General features: G+C 40.0%; 1 protein-coding gene across 4 annotated transcripts in view; it reads right to left on the bottom strand.

The window, feature by feature from the left end:
• TPP2 (tripeptidyl peptidase 2) overlaps positions 1-19,726 on the bottom strand; it is a 56,883-nt gene extending 37,157 nt beyond the window's left edge. For 3 of the 4 annotated variants that reach the window (XM_063337182.1, XM_063337201.1, XM_063337212.1), the window contains exons 1-12: positions 19,508-19,726; positions 12,370-12,498; positions 11,153-11,248; positions 10,623-10,727; positions 9,836-9,960; positions 8,923-9,086; positions 6,764-6,918; positions 5,733-5,809; positions 5,117-5,244; positions 3,108-3,207; positions 823-971; positions 578-693 (exon numbers count right to left, since the gene is read on the bottom strand). In XM_063337182.1, the coding sequence (XP_063193252.1) occupies positions 578-693; positions 823-971; positions 3,108-3,207; positions 5,117-5,244; positions 5,733-5,809; positions 6,764-6,918; positions 8,923-9,086; positions 9,836-9,960; positions 10,623-10,727; positions 11,153-11,248; positions 12,370-12,498; positions 19,508-19,669 (1,506 nt within the window). In that variant the 5' untranslated portion in view covers positions 19,670-19,726. The remainder of the gene's footprint in view (positions 1-577; positions 694-822; positions 972-3,107; positions 3,208-5,116; positions 5,245-5,732; positions 5,810-6,763; positions 6,919-8,922; positions 9,087-9,835; positions 9,961-10,622; positions 10,728-11,152; positions 11,249-12,369; positions 12,499-19,507) is intronic. The other variant, XM_063337192.1, reaches the window with a different exon arrangement.
• Between the last annotated feature and the right edge of the window lie 1,481 nt (positions 19,727-21,207).

Below are 21,207 nucleotides of genomic sequence, written 5' to 3'. Positions count from 1 at the left end.
CACAGGATACAGAATCACAGAACAGTAGGGGTTGGAAGGGACCTCTGGAGATGCATCTAGTCCAATCCCTCTGCCAGAGCAGGGTCACCTACAATGAACACTCAGAACAATGAACACTTGACAATGAACACTCAAGACTTTTCGCTGCAGGCCCAGAGCAAAGTCATTGCACAACTGCAGCTGTACTGCTTTGTGAACCAGCGTGGGTATCTCTGTATTTTCACTGCCCAGAACTTACAGTTCAAGCTTTTGTCTGCACAGAACAAGTTCAAGCTCTCTGAGACAATAGCATAAAAACATTTTTGGACATTAGAACAGAACTTAAGCATCCAACTCCACATCCCACTTTTATGTCCACATACCTTTTTGATCAGTCTAAGAATGCGTCTAGTTAACACAACCGTCTCATTCCTCCTCCCCTCCCACTACATTCCCTTCTTCTCCTTCAGTCAGATCTGAGAATCAAGTAGCACGGGAGCAAACTGAGTGAGCTCATCTAGAAAGCTGCTCTTTTTTTGTGGGTTAGTTTTCCACTAGCAGTTATTTATATTACGTTGGGGTTTTTGCTAGCAATTACCTGAATAATACCATGTCCTTGTGCAAATACTTCTATGTTTTCAGCTTTCACTGCAGTATTTTCTAAAGCTCTTCTGACAGAATGAACAGTGTAATGAATATCATTAGCTTTGAGTCCTGAAATTAAAAATAAGGGTATTATTGGATACAACAAAAAACTAGAAAGTTACAGCATTTTTTTTTAGAAGAAAAAGTATCTATTCTCTTTTAGACTATGCATCTGTATTTAACATTGTAGCACATTACCTGACAATACCAATGCAATGCCTCCACATGCATTGGGAGAAGACATGGATGTGCCATTCATGAGTTGCGTTCCTCGCAGAGTCCAGTTTGGAACAGAAGCAATAGCACCTCCTGGGGCACTGATACTTACTCCAAGGGCTCCATCAGTGCTAGTGTTAAAACAGAATGGTTGAAAAACAAACTTTTTTTTTTCCTGCACACTTTATCTTTAAGTTATCCATGCATTTAGAGAAAAAAAAAATTAGCTTTAGGGAACATTCACAAGTATATTACTTCACTAAATCCATTAGCCCAAGAAAAGGCATGCCACTAAGTAGCAATTTAAAATGTCACGTTAATCATCAGCTATGCCTGATTTACAGTGAAAGTTTCCTAAACTTCCACTCCTTCGATACTCTTCATCAGGTTTCAGTTTAGTCAGAAGAACATCTTCTGGGATTTGAATTAGAAAATGAACGCAAATAAACCTATTAAACACCTCAATAAATAAATTAGTATTCTACATAGCCTATTTAACAGTCATTATTTTCAATGAAAAATAGTAAAAGGGAAAGGAAGACTAGAAAAGATCCAAAATCCAGATCTCTAATTTTGCATGTTGACACTTCATTACCAGGTCAAATTCCAAGTTACAATACAGAAACTGAGACAAGGAGAGCAAGGGGAAAAGACAAAAAAAGGAACGTCAAGAGGTGGATTAGGATTACCTGGGCCTAAGCCACCTTTCTTTCTTGCCCTAGCATATTTAAGAACGTAGCAGATACCTATGGCACAGTTAAAGCAGCATCTAGTTTTCAACTGTATGAGCCAGATACACTCCATCTTCCTTGCTCTGGATAGATAAAAATTGCACCACTTGAATAAGGACAACAGTGGGCCTGAGCTATTAATTTCTGTGGAGAAGCAAGGTATTTTAGGGTATTTACATCCCACACTAACAGTTTCATATGTCTAAAATCTGTCTCAAATCAGAGTACTCTCAGTATGATACTATAATGTAATGTTTGTATATATTTTATGATAGCCAAGCAGTGCACAGCGTATCTGCCTGAAAACCTCTATGCTTACTTGGACAGACTGATCCGCCACCCCAAGCCTGCTCCAGCAAAGCCCTAGAAACTCTCCAGTCACCTGCGTGTTGCACCCCTACAAAAGGGGAATCCTCCTTTGGCCGCACTTGGGCTTTCAGCTGACATATGCTCATTCTGACTGTTTTACAATGCAAAGTGACAAAGCACACAAAATGCAGTTTTTACATATACATGTGTGTGTGCGTATGCATACCAATATTAATTATGGATCTTTCTCCTTTTGCCAGCTGAAGGTAGAGACCACATTTCTCTTTTCCCTTCATGAAACATGACAACTCTACATAATAAGGTTCTTGGAACAATATACTTGCTTGTAAATATACAATACAGCATGACGGCTAACTTTAAAGACCAATGCTAACAGGGAAGCATTTGCTGCGTAATGAGCAAATAAACCAAGGACCAACCTCAAGCTATGTTTTTTACTTTTTCCTTCACCCAATACTATTGTAGGCTAAACTACAAGAGACACTATATAGTAACTCCAAAACTCACAATTTCGAAGTCTAAACACAGGCAAGAACTCAGGAAGAGACACAATTGCTTTTTTTTGTTTTCCTCTTTTGGCTACCACATTACTATCAAATGCTTCTGAGATATGAAATAAAAATTGAAGTTTTCGTTATCCCTAAATTTTCTTTTATAGACTTTTGAGATAACTTTCTATACACGTGCAGTAGAATGGCATTTTTTTCTGCCTGCTCAAACCTCTACTGGACTCAAGCAAAACCCTTGAGTAAGCTGTGCCATCACAGCAACATCACTGAAGCCAGAAGCAACACCACTGCAGTAACAGTGGTGTAGTATGTAGTAACAGTATTTCAGCACTAACAGAACAGTTAACTTCACTACACTAACTTAATGAAATAAATGCTATGGAAAAAATAAATTTCAGAAATAGAACAAATTTCCAAACAACTTTTCCACAACTTTTATTTTCTCTGAATAGGTTTGCGTTCACCGAATACACTTTCCTGAAATATACAGATTGTGCTGAGGCAGTTCAGTGGTCTTCCCCCTCCCCCAGGAATTCTAGAGCCCGACATACAAAGGCCTCCCAAGAACAGCAGGCTACCTACCCTCTTCCCATGGGAAAGAAACACTTTTATTCTGGTATTAACGATGCAGTCTTAGAGTTTGAATTATAAAATCTGAACCCCAAAATAATGACTTTGTTCTTTTAGTATAACCTACCTAGGCCCTCTGGATGACCAAGTATATTGATTTGCTGGCAGTTTTTCTCTTAAAGAGTATTCAGCAACCATCATGTCAGGTGATACATAGGCACCAACACCTGTAAAAAAACATTCAAGCATTGTAGATGTACAATTAATTTTTATTAAAAGCAAAAATAAAGTATTTCTGTGTTTTAAATTCATTATCAGAAAATTTTTTCCTTGACATTTAAAAATGGAAACATACATTTTCCACCTCATTAAATCCGGATAGTTTTACAAGGAAGTGTAAAGCAGCATGCTATGCAGTAACAATGCTGATAGTCATACTGTATAATATGAAAACATTATGTAAACTTCAAAGTTTCATTTTTATTCAACTGGAATGGAATGTATTCACCTTCTACATTTCTTTCACAACAGATCACTTTTACATGTCTCCACTCTCTCCCGCACCCCTTTGGCTGTGTTTACATTGTTACAAACTACACCAACCATACCTCAAAGCAATGTATGTGAATTCGTTCATGTTCATATGGCTCACAGCCACACCACCTGGAGCAGACGGCCACATCCACACAGTTCAAACACAGTAATGAGACAGTTATTACTTTCCTGTATATCAAAGTGCCCAGAGTGTGTACATTACTATGTCAAAGCCTGATAAAGTTGTATTTTTAGAACACAATGCAAGAATGCACATTGCATCCATCCCATATATCTATTCTAAAGTGTAAGCTCATTTTCTTTATGGCACAAACGCTATCGGGATGGTAGAAAACTACCATAACCATGCTGACAAAATAAATTTGGCAAGGTCCATGTACGTAATGCCTGTGTGAAGTAAGCCAACCTGTCAACTGTATTTTGTTTTACCCTCAAAAAAAGAGGAAAAAAACCACCACCACCCTGTCTGGTTCACTCCATATGGAGGACAAGGAGCAAGCTACTTTGCATGCAGCGTGAATGATCACCCAGTCTCCAGAGCGAGACAAGAAGTAAGCTGAATTGACTGAGTAGATGCACCGTAAGAGCAAAGCTGATGCAGACCTGAAAAGAGCTTGTTAGTTCCAGTTTCAGCCCCCAGTCTCAGTAGTGTAGTAATTGCACATTAACTTTTCGAAAGTAAAGAGCATTAATTCTACTAGCTGTCCTGAAATGCTGTCTCTCCAACTTTCAAGTCTACACGCTAGTCTCCTTGCATGAAAATTGTGAGATTTAACAAGCATCTTGTGTAATTCAGTAATGCAGCATCAGAGGATTTACACAAAAATTAAGACTAGGGAAGTTAGCAAAATGTCTAGCATTCGGGGTTAATCTTTCACTGAAATATCAAAAACATACTCTAGCCCACCACAAAAACCAGTTCTTATGCCAGTAATAGACCTGCACAGAAGTGGCACTGCAGCTGAAAGAATTCTTCCCCAAGCAGCACTTGTCTAGGGTACACCAGGGGATTATTTTATATTCAAATTTAAAAGCTTCATTTCACTACAAATAGAAATTAGAGTATCTGATGAAGACAGATGATCTCAAACTGTAGTTCTGACAATTCAGAAGGCATTACAAAACTTTCTAGAAGATTAGAATTAGAATCCAACTTGCCTGTATTTTTTACAAGTTGCATTTACCAGCAGTTAATGGTCTGAGTGAAGTGGTCTGCTCAGACAGTTACAGTTAAAAAAATAATTTTGGAATCTTCAAATAGGTCAAACCACAAAGACTTCTTCTGCAAATTTTATAAAAAGCCACATCAAATCAAGACCATCTGCCTCCTACCTCCATTTTCTACATCAGTAAGGTCTTGAATTGTAAGAAGATAACAATCTAAATTTTTATACCTAAGCATACAGCAAGTGCCTCCCTCAGAATTAATCTTGTAGCACAGGAGTCTTTGATATTTTTTTAGATTTAGTTCAGCAACCAACCAGTGATCTCAAACATGTAACACAAAAACAAAGCTTGAAAAAACAGAAGCTGAATAAGGTCAAATTTTTGTTTGTTTGTTTTTTGAAACAAATTATTTACCTATTACACTAGATGTAGTTCCACCAGGACATCCTACTGTAGAAAGGCAAGGGCCATTATTTCCTGCACTTGAAACATAGATTATGTTGTGTTTCCACACTGCTTCATTAATTACTTCACAAATTCTCCTGATGTGAGAGAAAAAAAAAGTCATTTAATCAACAATATTGCTTTCTTCCCACAGGCCAAAGCTCCTACTCTAGTAAAAATCTCTGTGACCAGTCATAGATCAAGGAATATTATGCAGCCTGCTTCCCACACTTAGCAGAGGCGGTTCCACTACAGAAGCTGACCGCAGAAAATATCTCCTGGTTTTAAAAAGGAGTAAAAGTTGTGTAGCCATATTAGGTCTTCAAAAAAATCCCACAGATTAGGTTGTGTTCCAACTACAAAAATTCTTTATTCTAAAATATTCTTTGTATTATAAATCAATAGTACTTTTGATAGGTTTACTTAACTTTCGAAGAGAGTTAAAAATGTAAACTGCAACAATTTAATGTATAGTAGGCCTGGACAATTCATTCTTAATGATAGTTCATTTACACAAAGCTCAACAGACACAATTCCACTTCTGTAATATTAAAATACTCTATATAATAACCACAGTAGTACTCACCCAGAATTTGGCCAATGTGTTGCCTCTCCATAGCTATAGTTGACAAGATCGCATTTGTATTTTATTGCTTCTATCATCTGATAAAGTAAAAATAAAAACCAAAATACATACTGGTCATAGAATAAGTCACTTAAGGAATGGCAAAAAACATCTCCTTAAACTGATATGCTACAGATCTAATGAAAAATTATACATTTTTTTTTTACTTTATACAAGAAAATAATTTAATTTACTTCAATTATTTAATTGTTATTCAATTTTTTAAGTGGTATTTTCCCAGTGAACAAACAGAATAAAAAAACCCATTCCCTGAGGACTTATTTTTGCCACGTTTCAAACTATGAAGTAAGACATTAACCTAAGAGAAAACTGAAGACATCGTTAGTATCGTCTCAAATGTTTGTCCTCAATAACATCAAATTCTCCTTTCCTGTGCAGTTTGCTTAAATTCCAAAAAGTCACAAAAACATCTTTGTACACCTTCATGTTGCAATAGCAAGATATTCTATGGACAACAAATATAATTTCCTATTTTCAGTTCATTTGCTTGTGTAAAATTTTTCCCCCATCAACTCACTATAAGGAAAAGTTCTTGGGCCTTTCATTGTTAAAAAGGAATGATATTTTTCCTCGCTCTTAAGAAACAGAGTTAAAACAAACTCAGACACATGGGTAGATACTGGTCTTTATTCTAGATTTATTTAAGTATTCTACAGTTATCTATGTAACTATAAAAAAAATACACTCACAACACAGAATAAGGAACTTTAAGTCTTGTTTTGTAATAAAATACTAGTCTTAAGATATGTTTTAAAATATATTCTGGTTGGGTTTGTGTGGTTTTTTGGTTGGGTTATCTTTGTTTGTTTTGTATTTTTTGGGGGGTGTTTGGTGGTTGTTTTTTTTTTCTTGGAAATATTCTAGAACCATAAAAACATGGCCTATAAGCAAGCAGAGCAGAAAGTGTTCCACAATATTCTATAATTAAGTCACACTGCTGAGATTAATAATTTCTTCAGTGAAATACCCACAGCTCTTATTAGACCAGTGCCAGTTTCCATTGTACTTAGTCTCGTATCGCCAATCTTGATTGCAAGAATCTGAGCTCCAGGAGCCACGCCATTTCGTTCCGGTTCTTCTGGAAAGTATCCAGCTGCAATACTAGCCACGTGTGTTCCATGTGCTCCTGAGCAAATGAAAAGTTGTATCACTGTATGTTTAGTGAACTTCATTTATACCAATTTAATACACTACAGCTCAATTAATTTTCAGTTATGTAGCTATAAGTATATAAATCCAATCAGCAGCCAGTGACACAAGTGGTGTTCCCGCCTGCACTGGGGCTGGTTCTGTTTAATATCTTTACCAATGATCTGGATGAGGGGATCGAGTGCACCCTCAGTAAGTTTGCAGATGACACCAAGTTGGGTGGGACTGTTGATCTGCTTGAGGGTAGGAAGGCTCTACAGAGGGATCGGAACGTGCTGTATCAATGGGCCAAGGCCAATGGTATGAGGTTCAACAAGGCCAAGTGCCGGGTCCTGCACTTGGGTCACAACAACCCCGTGCAGCGCTACAGCCTTGGGGAGGAGTGGCTGGAGAGCTGCCCCACGAAAAAGGACCTGGGGGTGTCAGTTGACAGCCGGCTGAATATGAGCCAGCAGTGTGCCCAGGTCGTCAAGAAGGCCAACAGCATCCTGGCCTGGGTCTGAAACAGCGTGGTGAGTAGGACTTGGGAAGTGATCGTCCCCCTGTACTCAAGCATTGGTGAGGCCCCACCTCGAGTGCTGTGTCCAGTTTTGGGCCCCTCACCACAAAAAAAGACTTTGAGGTGCTGGAGCGGGTCCAGAGAAAGGCAACAAAGCTGTGAGGGGTCTGGAGAATAAGTCTTACGAGGAGTGATTGAGGGAGCTGGGGTTGTTTAGCCTGGAGAAAAGGAGGCTGAGGGGAGACCTCATCACTCTCTACAACTACCTGAAAGGAGGCTGTAGCAGGTGGGAGTCTGTCTCCCAAGTAACAAGTGATAGAACAAAAGGAAACAGCCTCAAGTTGTACCAGGGGAGGTTTAGATTGGATATTAGAGAAAATTTCTTCACCGAAAGGGTTGTCAAGCATTGGAACCGGCTGCCCAAGGAAGTGGTTGAGGTGCCATCCCTGGAGGTATCTGAAAGATGTGTAGATGTGGTGCTGAGGGACATGGTTTAGTAGTGGACTTGGCAGTGTTAGGTTAAGGGTAGGACTCGATCTTAAGGGTCTTTTCCAACCTAAATAATTCTATGATTCTATAAAACGAGCCAGTAAACAGCATCAATCTGCAAAATAAAACAGCTTTTTGAGGGGAGAAAGGAAGCAGCAGGCAGAGAGAAAGGAAGTATTAACTTAATTCCACTAACAAAAGTTACTTAAAACACTCAACACTTCCTATTCAAAGTTACGAAAATTATACCTGAGATGACTCAGATAGTGGAGATTAAGAAAAAAAAAAGATAACTAAAACCGCACAGAAGTATAAAAGGAATCTCTCAAAAAATTATCATCAATTTAGAAACCAGAATTGCTTCTGTAGTTCTACTGAGATGGGATAGTTTCATGAGAAATTAAGAGCATTTTTCAAATCAAATACCACCATAACCACTCGGGATGCTTCCAAAACAAAACATGATTATATAAAGAATATACAAATATGGGTTCAGAGTGGTTGGAGCTACAGCTATAGTGACACCTGCTATCACAAAAAAGTTTGGATAAACCAAAATAAAGATTAATACCCCTTCTGCTCTCGGGTGTCTTATTTAAGATTCTTAAATTACACAAGCACAAAGGACAGCAACTAAAAATCAAGAACTCTATATTTAAGAAACAAAAGAAAAAAGGTACTTTCAAAGAAGGTTCTCTCTATTTTAGGCTTTCAGATGCAGTACCTAAGTATACATGCTCTATGTATATATGCATATGAACACAAAGTTGACAAAGTTACAGACAAAAACGCAAGCAAATTTGGAAGTGAACTGTCATTATAGGTTTAATTCAGGAAATCTGAACACTGATCTTGCTTGCCGCAGTAATGAATGCTGTATTAAGACAGCTGTCTTAAGCCATCCCAAGTATCAGAATCAGGACCCAACAGAAATCGCAGCTTCTCATGATACCTACTCAGCAGCAAAATTTTCTTAAGATTACTTTCATTTACCTCCACTTGTCACAATGGAAAGAAGGTTTCCATCATCATATATATTCACAGAATAGTTCAACATCTCAGATGTTCCAAAAGATCCATATTCCTGAGCCTCTTTGTAGGTTCTTAGAACTGTACAGCTAGCTAAGTCACCACTCTCGCTTGTATCTATGCAGGCTCTGTTGACAAAAACAAAAAAAGGCCATTTTCCAGCTGCTGTAAACTTCTGGTTATCTCCCCTCCCCCAACAAAAAGTGCGACATGGACTTCAAGAAGCCTGGTTCTATGTTTATGGTATCTTACTTCTTTAAGTCAGTATTTTTAAATATGGTTGCTTACACTTAGATACAGAAACTACAAAGATCTCTAAATAAACCGATTTTCAAATGCTATTAAATTCAAATAAATCTGTCTTTGAAAAGCAAGCATATGGAAATTCAGGCAATTTCTCCACAGAAGAAATTTTACTAGAGCTAGCTGGTACACAAATATTTGAAGTCTTACCCACTGTTTTGTACTATGCACATTATCAGTCAAGAGAAGTGCCATAATACATCCTGAAGTTTGTGCAAAGACTTCTGGTTTTGGTTTTCTGGCATTTGTTTGTTTTCTGGGCTTTTTTTTTGTCGTGTGTTCCCCCCCCCCGTCACCAATGGATACTCAAAACAATTTTACCCTGCCTCAGAGGAATATCCCACAATTGTACACTTTATATCACACTGTCTTTAATAAGACTTCATTCTACCCCATCTTCATTTGGGATCAGAACTATGTCATGAAACTTAAGTGACACAACAGGATTATTTTAAAGCAAATCATATTTAAGACCTCTATTAAAGAGGGTAGATTTAAAAGTTAACACAGTCTTTAATGCAAGCTGTTGGTTGATGTGTAGAACAAGACCTTTCAGGCAAGTTTAGACGTTTACCTCCAGGTCTCACCGTCATTCCATACTAGACAATCATATACTGGGCCAGGATCACTATATTTTTTCTCAAATGAATTCAATAGTTCCACTTGATTTTGAAGTTCTTCCTTTATTAGCTTATTTACCTAATAAGGCAAGAAAAATACAGTCAGCATATTTCTCAAATTATTACAAGATAGGTAATCCTATATTCCTTTCTGATGCTACATATTTGTTCCGTTATTTCATCAAGAATGTAAGACTACCCTAGGAGTCACAAACATCTAGAAGTTCAATGGCCTTCAACATCGCACTGTTTATTTTTGGTCGATTATGTATAACTATTTCAAGTTTCTTTAATTGTAATATTTAAAGCCCTAATTGTTTTTACAGATTGTTAAATGATATAGAAGTGACCTGAGGCATTTCTGATACTTCACTGAAATAGTACCTAGTTAACAAAAGGAAGGATATGTTTAGAAAATTCCAACTTTGAACACAGCAAGGATGACAGCCTCAAAAAGAACATACTAAATTAAAAATAAAATTTACTAAAAATATGCTACAAAGCATTTGAAGTAAGACCCTTTTCATATTTAACAAGTTCAGAAAGTTAACAACACTAAGCAAGTCGAACAACTATCCATATACAGACTTTTTAAGTTAATCAGAAGATACACTGGTAAGTTACCTGCCAAAACAATCACAAGTATCTTTCCTGCACTCACGTAAAAAAATATTTTAATCCTTTCATCCAGTAACAAACTATTGCAAACAAGTTTACAAATTTATTTAGACTTATACAAACCTGGGAGGGAGAGCTGTGAGCAGCATCAAATTCTTCTTGTTTTCTACAGGCCTCTGCTAAAGCCAGTCTGTGAACAGGATCCCAGAGCTTTTCCTTACGTTCTTTCTGTAAAATAAAACCAGGTTCCACAAAATACTGACAAATACATCTGTCAAAGTATGAAGACTACCAAAATAATTTTAAAATTCTGAATTGAGACACAATGGCTAAAAAAAGTTCAATACAATACTATAAATAAACATCAATTGCTATACACAAAAAAGACACAGGTATCAGTAATTTCTAGACTTTTTGCCTCAATGGACCTCAATTGTGAGGAGGACATTCGGGCCACCTCCTGTTGTTCTGAAAACTCACAGAAGAAATGGATCATGTCAAAACTAAACAAAAATCAGTGAGAGAATAGCTCTGCAGTGCTGGCCAGCAGCCTACATGTGTTAACAAGTCACATATTGTAGTCTCCTAGAAAAACTGAAGACTCAGAACAGTGAAATATGACCATATACCATAAGCAAAAAGTAATTCCTTACCTGAATCCTCTCCTTAAGAGCTTTAGGATAGATATCATAACCATTTTTTATGCCAATGTGATATTTGCCTGAAGGATTTACCCAGTTCGCTGGAATCTACAGAAAAATACATTAGAAATAGGTTAACTAATGGTGTTTAAAAAAAAATAAGTAAATCAACACTGTATAAGAGAGCTTAGCAGAACAGACATGCAAATATTGCCAATTTATTTCTGTGTCTCCACAACACGACATGGCAATTTCAATCCAGTTCTGAAGGAATCAGTATCACTTAATGTGACACTGACACTTAATGTCTAAGTATCAGTTGCCCTGATACTCTACTTTTAAAACATACAACCCCAGCAGTGACTTTATTGGGTAGGGGTCAATGGAAATAATAGCACTATAAATGAAAAGAAGCACCATAGCACAAAGGGGTATTAAGGTTAGAGACCGTGACAAACATCTGAACGCCTAATTTCATATCTTGCTGCAGTTTAGATTCTCAGTGTACCACATTCACTATTCCTAGTAACAACAGCAAAAGAGAGCGACGGATTCACCTTTACAAGCCTATTCCGTGCAAAACTCAGAAGAAAGCTTTGATGAAAGATTTGATGTCCCCATATCACCTCATCAATCTAACCAGCCAACCAAGAACACGACAGTAACATCAGGATTCTGTGTAGCTGAGACCTCTTCTAGATCTTATTGTATCCTTTCTGAAAACGCTACACCACTTCTGTTCTATTCATAGTGAGAATGCAGTGAGTCTACAACTAAGTCCTCACAGATTTTTCAGTCTCTAGAACTATTTACCACGAGCTTAACATGATTCCTCTTGTAGTTTATACAAATGCGGAAAATACTAGCACTTTTGAAGACAGAACCATGCCTGATATTTTTAAAGCATCTTAGCATGTTTTCTTCAGCCAGCTTCCAAAGCTATACCAAATACTGATTTGCACAAAGAGTAATTAAATGATTATCAAGCCCCCAACAAAACTCTGTACACACCCCCATTCAGCTATAGAGAATATTCAGTATAAAGACATATGAAGAGTAAAAGAAATGTCAAGCCATCTGTATGAAGATGAGCAAATGTAGTATTAGCTTTGGATAAAACCTAGTTAAAAGGAATTCAGCTCTGCAGAAATCAAAATAGGTGCTAAATTTGTTGTTAAACAAGAAAGAAAAAGATGCCCAGTGGTGTTTCTGCAACACCAAATACTCACCTTTAAAGTTCTTCCAGAAAGACCGGTAATTTCCCCATCTTTAGGTTCTACAATGGTACATGTAGTTACATCACCACTGCCTGTTGTATCAATTATATCAATTATCTTGGGTTTCCCATCAGTTGTAATCTGAAAACACGAGCACGGAAAAATCAAAAATGTAGTTGGTTACCCTTCAGCATACAAACCAGGAAATTTTTCATTTTTATTAATGAAAATATCAACTAATTTTTTTAAGCACCCAACCTTCAACCAAAAGTCATAAAAACCACTTGAAATCAGTCAATTTTTCAATGAACTAAGAGCAACATGTCCATCTTTCTGTTTTATAGAAATTCACTAACTCATTTCTAAAAAGTATTTAGAAAAGAAACAAGTAAACACGATGTATCAATAAAGCACAGGAGCCTCAATTTAAAACCAAGCCTGAATTGGCAAATCCATTTGCAAAAACTACCACTTGTATTCAAATGATATGCTACATTGCTTCCATCCCACCACTCTGGCCAAATTTTACAGTAATGAGTGCCCAACTCTCACAAAATGAAAGGTGCTGAAGTACATGCACTCACAAGCTTGAGTCGCTTAACTGAGCTTAAACCTAAAAGGAACACAAGTTACCGTCACCTTATTTTTCCTGTTTCAAGGATTCTGCTTCGTGTTTTAACCAATCTGAAGGGCTAGGAGTTGTGGCTATGTAAACCTAATACTGTATAAGGAGTATTTTTACCAGGAGGAGGAGAAAAAGAGCTGACTAGCTAAGAAGAGTTTACAAGCATAAATTTAAAGCCTCCTCAAATTAAATTAAAACTGGCCCTGATGGACTTTACAAGTAGCTGCAGGCAACTACACAACATCAAAAAAGAAACCACTAACCTACCTAAAGTTCCTTTCACCTAGAAGAACCTTCCACACAATCACTGAGACTATGATTAAGATTTTTTTTTTAACATTTAGCAAAAACATTCAATGTTACCTTCTTGTAATAACATGCTTCATCTAGTAGGTATTGTATGAGTTTATACAGCAAATAAACTATACTCCATATACAGTAGTATTTGCTTGAAGGGCAATATGAATTCAGAGGGCGGGAGCACCTCTCCTATGAGGACAGGCTGAGAGAGTTGGGGCTGTTCAGCCTGGAAAAGAAAAGGCTCCCAGGAGACCTTACTGCAGTCTTCTAGTGCTTAAAAGGGGCTTATAAGAAAGATGGGGACAGAATTTTTAACAGGGCCTGTAGTGATAGGAGAAGGGGTAGTAGTTTTATACTAAAAGAAGACAGATTCAGGCTAGATATAAGGAAGAATTTTTTTTACAATGAGGGTGGTGAAACACCAGAACAGGTTGCCCAGGGAGGTGGCACATGCCTCATCCCTGGAAACATTCAAGGTCAGGCTGGACGGGGCTCTGAGCAACCCGATCTAGTTGAAGATGTCCCTGCTCGTTGCAGGGAGGTTGCACTAGATGACCTTTAAAGGTCCCTTCCAACCCAAAACAATTTTATGGTTCTATGATTTGGCCACATGCATCTATTTTTACAGTTCTACATTAAAGACTGATCTTAAAAAAAGAAAAAAGACATCAATAATCTTCCCAACATCTCCTATACACAAACTACACTGGAAGTGAAAAAAGCTTCTTGTTTGGAAAAGCAGCAACATTTGCTGTTTTCTACCATTTAAATATTTAGTATTGCTGCCTTTATTCTCTATCAATAATTTTGATGCTAGACACAACATATATGGCAGGTAGCTTTGCTCAAATCATACTCTGGAATTGTGAATTCAGCTGCTGGAAGTTAACAACATGATCAAGCTGTTTCATAAAAGTCACTCCGTTGCTGCCAAAAAGACAACAAGAGCCAAGCTTTCATCACACCTCAACAAATAAGGATAAAGAACTTCCACACTACAGAAGCCAACGCTGTTACTCTGTTCATAGAAACTCATGTTCAGTTAAGAAAATTGTTAAAGCATGCTAACCTGGTAAAACATCTACACAACAGTTACACTCTAGTGAAAGTTTACTTGGGAAACACAGTGTGTAGGCACTCAAACCATATAATTTTCTAGCATTTGTAATTAATGCCTTCAAATGCCAGTCTCCACTCACAGAAAAGTCAAGAGCTGCTCCAATAATAAAGCAACTGCAAGCCAAACTTGAGATTATCAGAATCGGACATTTTTCAATACGCCCCTAATCAAAGTGAATTATCCAGTGATCAAAGCACAAGACGACAAGAATGAAAATGTAATCCACGGCGACTCGTTTGAAGTAGACAAGTCATACTGCAACAGGTGGCCAGCACACAGATTTATGTGGCAGCAAGCTTGGGTAGTTTTAAAAGTTGTTTCCTAGCCAGGAAGACAATGTGCAACTCCTACACTACATAGTTCTTTGCCACCTAGCCAAATAGCAGGTCCACACACACACGTAAATTTGCACAATAAGAATCAACAAATCAGAGCCTTTCAGCCAGACATAAGAAACTCAGAGTTTCAGGTGCAAAGGTCCAAGGTTCAGTTCCTAACGGCAGGGATCCAGACAGGTTCACGGTCACTCAGTGCAAGTAACTGATATGGCTTCTTCTGCTGACATGAACTGTTGCTTGGCATACTGCCCACCGGTAGCAATGCTACAGTGAAACTTAAAGAGTTCAACTGGGTTTTCCTTTTCAAGTCTTGTAATTCTGAGGAAAAAATAATAATAATAAAATAATCAAGTGAACTTGATAAATTTTTGTGTGAACAGATAAATCCTGAAGTAATGATTTTTTTTAAAGACAGAAGGTATGTTTTAGTACCTTTCCCATTAAAATTCAGAAAAAATAAGAACTTTTATACAATTAAAAATATTTTATAGTGTATTTATAACAAAATCCCCAATCCTACCCTTAATATCACGGTTTGCCTACAACCATTTGAAAAAATAAATAGTCTACTAGTTTATAACTGAAAATTATTTTGTTGTTTATACATGTTAGTTTGAAAAACATTTTCATGTTAGCTCTGACTTTTTAAAAACAAATAATCTAGTAAATTGAGCACATTAAAAATAATCTATCTGCATAATCCTGGCATCTGATCAGTATAATAGAAGCAGAAGGGCACCGGTATCTTGAATCCCAAATTAAAAGTCAAAGCCAGACACACTTGAGCACGTTTTTGCCCGATCATACAATGTTACTGATTTCAACTGACACCTATTGCGGCAAGAAGAGATGAACAAGTTCTTCAGCACTTCGGTCACGGGACAGCTGATTACCATCACAAATAAAATATTATTTTCTTTTAAACTCAGTGCTGAAAAGCAAGTCAAACCAAACTAGCTGCTACTGCTAAAAGGTCATCTCATAAAAGTACCAGCTAATTTTAGAAAATAATAATCCCAACAGACACCTCTCAAAATAAGCAAAATTGCAAGAAGCAGATGAACTGACTTACCTATCGTGAAACGCAACAAGAAGTGACAACAGCAACAAGACAGGGTGGGGCTGAACAAAGACTATACATACACAACCACAACGCTCCATTAAACACACTTTATCTGTCCACCTAAAATTTCACCAGTCACTGTGCCTTAATGAGGAATTACAAGCCATAACTCAGCAGATAACAGGAAACAGATTCTACCAAGAGGCCTGAGAGGGGGAAAAAACTAGCATGAAAGAAGCAGACAAACTGAACTTTACAGTTGGCATCAACAGGTCAAGTGTAAAGCAATGGCAAAGAAGGTGTAAAGAGTACCCTCGAGGGCATTGGCTACAAAATATTCAGAAAATGAAAGTAAGTGCAAGTTAGATTAACATTTTGTGTGGCAAAGCAAATCAACCAACAGAAAAATGAAATCGATGTAAGAAGGTTTATTAAGCCCTGTAACTATTCTCTCTATAGCAGCAAATGTCCAGGGAAGACTATAAACATAATGGTACTTCCTTGTTATACTCTGTCCTCAAATCCTTTTTGTCCCTCAGCAAGTGGTCATATGCCATACTTTTATGGTATCAGTGTTTATAAACCCAAGTATAACATCAACAAGCAAAGGAACTCTACCCAGGAATGAGACACTAAGGAGCAGCAAAACATGAACTGTCTTGTTTTGACTAAAACCCCCACAACATTCAAAACAGGGTAGCTCACCTTGGCCTGTAATTATTCTTGATGTTAACACGAACTCAAAGTTCTAATACCCACTAACCTTGTTACACTTAATGCCTTCTCTTCCTTCTAAGCAACTGACTCAGTTCTCACAGTTCTAACACCATGCCAGGTCAAGAACTGACAATAAGACTGACAGTAAAAAAGAAAGCACAGCAGAGAAGACAGGGACATTAAAAAAAAAAAAAAGTGTCCCAAGTTTAGAAACTACTTACTGCCGTACAGCCATGCTGTCTCGCTGTCTGTGCCCAGGACAGTCTCAATTCGTGGAGGCAAAATGTAAATGGTCCAATACTACACAGAGTAAGGACATCCTCTTGCTGAAAAAACGTTTACAAAGCTATTTTACAGACTGTGTGCTACCTACGTCTCCTTTATAACTCCCCGCATCCCGTGCAATAAGCCTCCCCATTCTGTAGTTTAGCAAGTAGCCCAAGTCAGGCATATTAAGTGGACAGTGTGGAAAGAGCACAGAGCTTCTTTACGTGTTTCTCTAACAAACTTGCTCTCACCCACTGGAAGATGAATTCCACGTACAACCCCCACCAGAGTTCTCTACAAATCTTTTACTTCACTACCTGAAATTTTATCCTCCACATAGAGAAAACAGGTTGAAGAAAATTGGTATAGTCAACAGTGAGATCATGAGGGTTCATAAGTATCTCTTATTAGCCCTTATGAGCCTTAGGTTACCCATCTCAAAACAAAACATCCCTCAACTGCCCATAAACTCATGCCTTTTTTTTTTTTTTGACCACTCCTCATTTATAGTCTCTAGAGATGTAGGGTTTTTGTTTTCATATGTGAAACTTCAGAGCTGTTGAGGGATATTCATTGTTTAGCATAAATAAGGTTTAATTACAATAAATTACTAGTATTACAATACGATGTGATTTACGCTGTTTGCTTAGCTTTACTTAGCATGACCAGCTAGCTTTGCTGAAGCCTTTATGGTATGAGAGAGTTATTCTTCTTAGTAACTGGTACTGTGCTGTGTTTAGTCTTTTAGTAGAGGAAAGTGTTTTAGTATCACACTGATGTTTTGATAGTGTTTCTCCCAAGTCCAAGACTCTTCAGTTCTCCACGTTCTGCCAGCAAGTGCAGGTGAACAAGGAGTGTAAACCAGAAGATAAGGACGCTCTAACCCTCAGCTGAAACTGTAAATCAGCACGATAAGAGCCTGCCTGCTTGGGCACAGAAAAAGAACCCAATAAAATGTCAGAAGACCCCAGATTAAAAATCACCATTGGACTAAAAGACATGTGGACAATGCGTGAAGAGCACGTGAGGGGTGGGTGTATAGATCACAAGGGTATAATTGCCCAGGGATTTCTTTGTTCAGGATCCCTGTCTTCGGAGGCACCCAGCCCGGGCTGTTCTTGGTGCTGTACCTTTCAATTAAATTAATTATTCTATAAAAACCAACACCTGAGACTCTGCTGTAGAAAACCTAGGGTCAAGCCTGAAGGAAGAAGCACGCCTGAAATTGTGTGTGTGTGTGCGCGCGCCACCATGAATGATGTGTGAAAGCTTTGGCAGCAGCTCCTCCTTTAACAGAACTACGCACATCCCATTTATATTCACATCTTCCTGTCTTTTACCACTTTCTGGTCTGCCCATGGCATTATCTTATTTGCTTTTTGGCTAGCTTTCTTTAAGCTTCCTAATCACAATTCTACTTACCCACAACTTTTTGCAAAAATCACCAGTTTCATTCCATCTTTAATCAATCAAAGTTACAGCTATCCAGTCCCTCCTTCCACCCTACCTGTCCTCTTCACTCATGCTTTCACTTACCTGAACCCCATCAGGGGTCATTTCAGAACACCAAATTAAAGATCTGCCAGGGTTAGATCCCTGAACTAGGTCACTTAGGAGTAAAATCTATGACCATACCAAAGAAAGGGCAGAAAACAACACAGTCCCCGCTTAGTTAAAAAAAATAAAGGATGCAGTATCCAAGAAAGTTGCATACAACTCTGAATCATTTCTCAAGGCTTCCTTTGCTACATCTCAGAGAAAACATGTTGACAAGAAATTGGAAGGAGCAGTGACACAAAAGGCCTCATACAAACTTACATGACAAAGAATGTTAAGAGACAAGAGTTAAAAGAAATAAGTGCTGAGAAATGCCAGAATTAAAATCACATACACAGAAATCCACAAAACTGAGATCAAGACCATAATGGCAATCACTACACAATCTGAGCTACAAGACGAGCAGACCCAAAAAAAAGCTGGCAGAACAAAATTTGATACAGATTGTTATTGCAACACAACTCAAGAAAAAAAAACCAACCACAATGAGGAAGAGAGGTATGCAAATTTTGCCAGAAATATACTTTTCATGTAAAAGACCTAAGCGGCTGCTCGTAGCCTCTAGCTACCGACTGCTGAAGTAACGCTAAGGTTGAACAAAAACACAAAGTATTCTTTTATAACGTGTTCTACGTGAAAGAAGGCAGCCAGAGAGATTTAAGTATACCATAAAACCTCTATAAATGGTTTAAAAGGCGGATCCTCACGCCAGCACCCGGGGTGAGGGGTGCAGAGCCCCCGGCCACGGGGCTCCCCCGGCCACGGGGCTCCCCCGGCCACGGGGCTCCCCCGGCCACGGGGCTCCCCCGGCCACGGGGCTCCCCCGGCCACGGGGCTCCCCCGCTCTCCCGCACCACGGCCCACGCGAAGGGACGCTTAGCAGGAACTGCAAGCAAACAAGTCCCCGGGACAGGGTTCCCTTCAGGGGCCTCCCCTGCTCCCGCCGACGCCCCGGGCCGCCCGGGGGCCATAGCCGCTCCCGGACGAAAGCCCCGGCCCCACACTCGTCCCCGTTCCCTCCCTGGGGAACGCAGCCGCCGCCCGCCACAACGCCACGGGGGCAGCCCGGCAGGGCCCGGGTACTCCCCCCGCCGCTCCCTGAGGGCCCGCCCGCCGCCGAGGGCTTCCCGCCGCCGTGACTCAGGGCCGCCGCCGCCCGTTACCTGCATGCCCGGCGCTCCCGGGTCCACGCCGGTGTCCAGCACGGCCAGCAGCACCCCCCGCCCATCGAAGTCGGGGAAACGGGCGAGGAAGGCGGCGGCGCCAGTCTCCTTCTTGGGCAGGAGGCCGTGGAAGGGGAACGGCTCTTCGGCGGCGGCCGCCATGGCGGGAGGGGCGGGGGGACACGGGGACGGGGCCGCGCGAGACCAGAGCGCGGCCGGCAGCGGGAGCGGGGAGGGAGGGAGGGAGGGGAGAGGGACAGAATGGGCGTAGCCAAGCGAAGGCGCACGCGCCGTACCACAGCACCAACCCGCCGGGCGAAACCGACCAATTACGGGCGGAGCTGGCGGGGCCCACGGGGGAGGCAGCCAATGGGAGGCGCGACGTGCTGCACGCGCTGGGCCGGCCGGGGAGGCCGCGGGAGCAGGCGGCCACGTACGGCGGCGGCGGCGGGGGAGCAGCCTGGCAGGCGCGGGCGGCCCCGGCCCGGGGCACCTTCGGGACCCGCTTCCCGGCGGGCGAGACCGTTGCGGCCTGCTCGGGCGTGTCGGTGCCGCCTCAGGGCCGCTGCTCGGCCGCGGCCTGCGGCGGTGGCGGCGGGTAGCCTCCCCTCCCCTCCGGCACCGCTGAGGGGACCTGCCAGTGCTGCAGCGCGGGCGGGGCGCGAAATCCCCCGAATCGGAAACAGAACCGATGTGCCGCCGATGTGGAAACATTTACTCTGATTTTTTTTTTTTTTTTTGCTTATTCATTGCTGGGAACAGGCTGCCCAGGGAAGTGGCTGAGTCACCATCCCTGGCGGTATTTAAAAGACGTGTAGACATAAAGCTTAGACATATGGTTTAGTGATGGGTTTTGTCAGAGTTAGTTTGATGGTTGGACTAGATGATCTGAAAGGTCCCTTCCAACCTAGGCGATTCTGTGATAAAAACACGGTACGTGGTTGCACTACCTGCAGGACCGCTGCATCTCCCTTACTATAGGTTGACATGGCTTTTGTGATGCGTTGCACGGCAGCTTGATGCCTGCGCAGCTGTTGAGCAGAGAGAAGGAACTATAAAGACTACCTAAAGGCCGTGATGAGCTCCAAAGAAATTTTTTTTGGTGAAGTAGTTAAGGGAAAATCTCAGCTTTGAAAAGGGGTTTTAAGTTAGTTTCTAGTTTCAAAGTTAATTTCTAGCCTTCATGGTCACATATAAACTTGCGAAGAAAGCTGAACTATTGACTATCTGAAGCCAAATACACAGAGAACTTTTAAAATGTGCCTTATTTGTAGAGTCTGATGTGTGGCTTTTTAGCCATTTTAACCGGCAGTAAGGGTACAAGCTGTCTAGTTACTTGGGTATCACTTTGCTTTATTCAGGCAAGTTTCTGTTCTGTTTTGCCCCAGACATTGGGGCAAAAAAAGCGAAACTTATCTGGATACATTAACATGGATTTTGGCTTTTGAGAATTTTTTCTGTTTGTGTAATTTTTTTATTTCATGAGTCTGATGATACTATTACTGAATGTTTGTCACACATTAATCTTCATTGAACTAAATCTGGCATTTGTTGTTTCTTAGCAAAAATGTGGGGGCGGGGTTGCTAGCAAATAGTGGTACATTATGCATTTTCCGGGCTACCATTGGTGATGTCTTACAGCTCATCAGTGGCTTTAGAGATCTACATAATTGTTATGCAAGTAAAGTACTAAAATAAAC

Source organism: Chroicocephalus ridibundus, chromosome 1 (genome assembly GCF_963924245.1).
Source record: "Chroicocephalus ridibundus chromosome 1, bChrRid1.1, whole genome shotgun sequence".
NCBI classification, from domain to species: Eukaryota; Metazoa; Chordata; class Aves; order Charadriiformes; family Laridae; genus Chroicocephalus; species Chroicocephalus ridibundus.
Note: the sequence above shows the minus strand (reverse complement) of the source record. Positions and strands in the feature narration are given on the sequence as shown.